Source organism: Marmota marmota, unplaced genomic scaffold, assembly GCF_001458135.2.
Source record: "Marmota marmota marmota unplaced genomic scaffold, marMar, whole genome shotgun sequence".
NCBI classification, from domain to species: Eukaryota; Metazoa; Chordata; class Mammalia; order Rodentia; family Sciuridae; genus Marmota; species Marmota marmota.
The window spans coordinates 1-1,624 of record NW_026000167.1 but is presented as its reverse complement, the minus strand read 5'-3'; the positions used below and the strand labels follow the sequence as shown (position 1 = coordinate 1,624).

Sequence of the window (1,624 nt, the reverse complement as noted above, 5' to 3'; positions counted from 1 at the left end):
GTCTCTGCCTTCTCGGGCCCGGCCAGCTCTCAGGGTGCACAAGGCTGGCGTCCCCTGGTCACTGCCACCAACCATCAGCAACCCCTCTTGGCCTTGGCTCAGCCCAGCTGTTTCAGAGAGAGAGAGAGCGGCCACAGGAGAAAGGGGACACAGGCTGAGATTCGCAGACATCTGTCCCCGAGAGCCCTGGTCCCCTAGAGACCTCCAAGTCCTCACCTCTGTCACCATAAAGGGTCTTTTTTTTTTTTTTTTGGCTCTCTGAACCTTGTTCATGAAGGAAATGTCACCTGGACGGGCCACCTCCCAGCCCAGGTGAAAAAGATTCACAGTAACTTGCAGACAGGCTGCTGGGGCCCCGGGTATGGTGGCCTTCCAAGGCGAGGACGAGGTGGCTTTAGGCTCCGGCTGGACTGGTGTCAGTGTCCAGAGAAGGGCGGGCAGCCGAAGGGACGGGTCCCCACACCTCCCATTCCTGGGAGCTGTGTGCCCTGCAAGGGCCACCCGCCTCTGTCTGTCCATCTGTCTCTGTCCAGCGGGGTGGCTTGTCCCCTAGCCCATGGCGGTCACCATGCTGGAGGGGTGGGGGTGTCCAAAGGAGAGACTGGAGGAAGGATGGATGGGCGTGGGCGTGGGCAGGATGTGTCCCGAGTGGCTGAAGGGCGGGAGGTGACCCACGGGGGCCATGTGTCCGGCCAGGGCGGCGGCACTGAAGGGCGACGACTTGTCCTGCATGCACCTGGACAGCTCCTCCAGACCCTCGGTCCCCTTCTTGCTCTTCTTGGATTTGTTGGACATTTTCCGATTGCGGGTCTGGATTCCCTCCTTCTTCATGGTCAGCGGCCGGTTAACCTGGGACAGGGACCACCGCGACACCGTGAAGGGGACAGAGGGCGGAGGAGGGGCTGGGGACTGTCCCCTGCCCAGGACCAGATCCCTTTCCAGGACCAGATCCCCCTCCCTGGACCAGATCCCCTAACTGGCTGCTTCTGCAGGGGACATAGGAGACCTGGATTGGGGAGTCAGGGGTCTCCAGGGGGCGTGGTCTTCGGGGGCGTGGTCTCCAGGGGGCGTGGTCTCCAGGGGCATGGGTTGGTGTCTTAGCCACGCCCCCTTCCATGCCCATCAAACTCCCTATCTCCATTTCTGGAAGAGTGGTGTCTTGATCGGGTGGCACCAGCCATACCCCCAGTCCCTAGGTCACCTCGCTGCCCGCCCCCTGCACCCCCAGATCCTCCCCTGACCCTGACCCTGACCTTGACCCTGATCCCCTCCCCCCACCCAGAGCTGCTCAGAGCAGCCCCTCCCCTTTCCTAGGCGCAGCCCTCCTGGTGGCTCTGGCAGGCGACAGCGGCTTCCCAAGCCAAGCCAAACTGGAGATTGTGGCCGGGAGGGGACCGTCGCGCCCGGGCAGCACAAAGAGCTCAGGTCCCCCGGGGAGGGCGGGGCGGCGGACTCACATTGTGCAGCTTGTAGTAGAGGCCACAGGCGTTGCACACCGGGTCCCCGTTGGCATTCCGGCGCCATAAGGTGGTGGTTGTCGTCTGACAATTCGCACAACAGGTGCCAGCTCTCCGGGCGGCCGACTGGGAGCGGAGGGGCGGCGTCAGCGGGCTGGGCTCCCACG

General features: G+C 63.7%; 1 protein-coding gene across 1 annotated transcript; it reads right to left on the bottom strand.

Moving 5' to 3' along the window:
- Positions 1 to 253: 253 nt before the first annotated feature.
- LOC107135300 (endothelial transcription factor GATA-2-like) lies at positions 254 to 1,619 on the bottom strand (the record flags this gene model as incomplete). The annotated part of the gene is made up of 2 exons (XM_015477188.2): positions 254 to 849; positions 1,458 to 1,619. Coding segments are annotated over 2 exons (462 nt in total), but the record flags the coding sequence as incomplete, so codon positions are not given.
- Between the last annotated feature and the right edge of the window lie 5 nt (positions 1,620 to 1,624).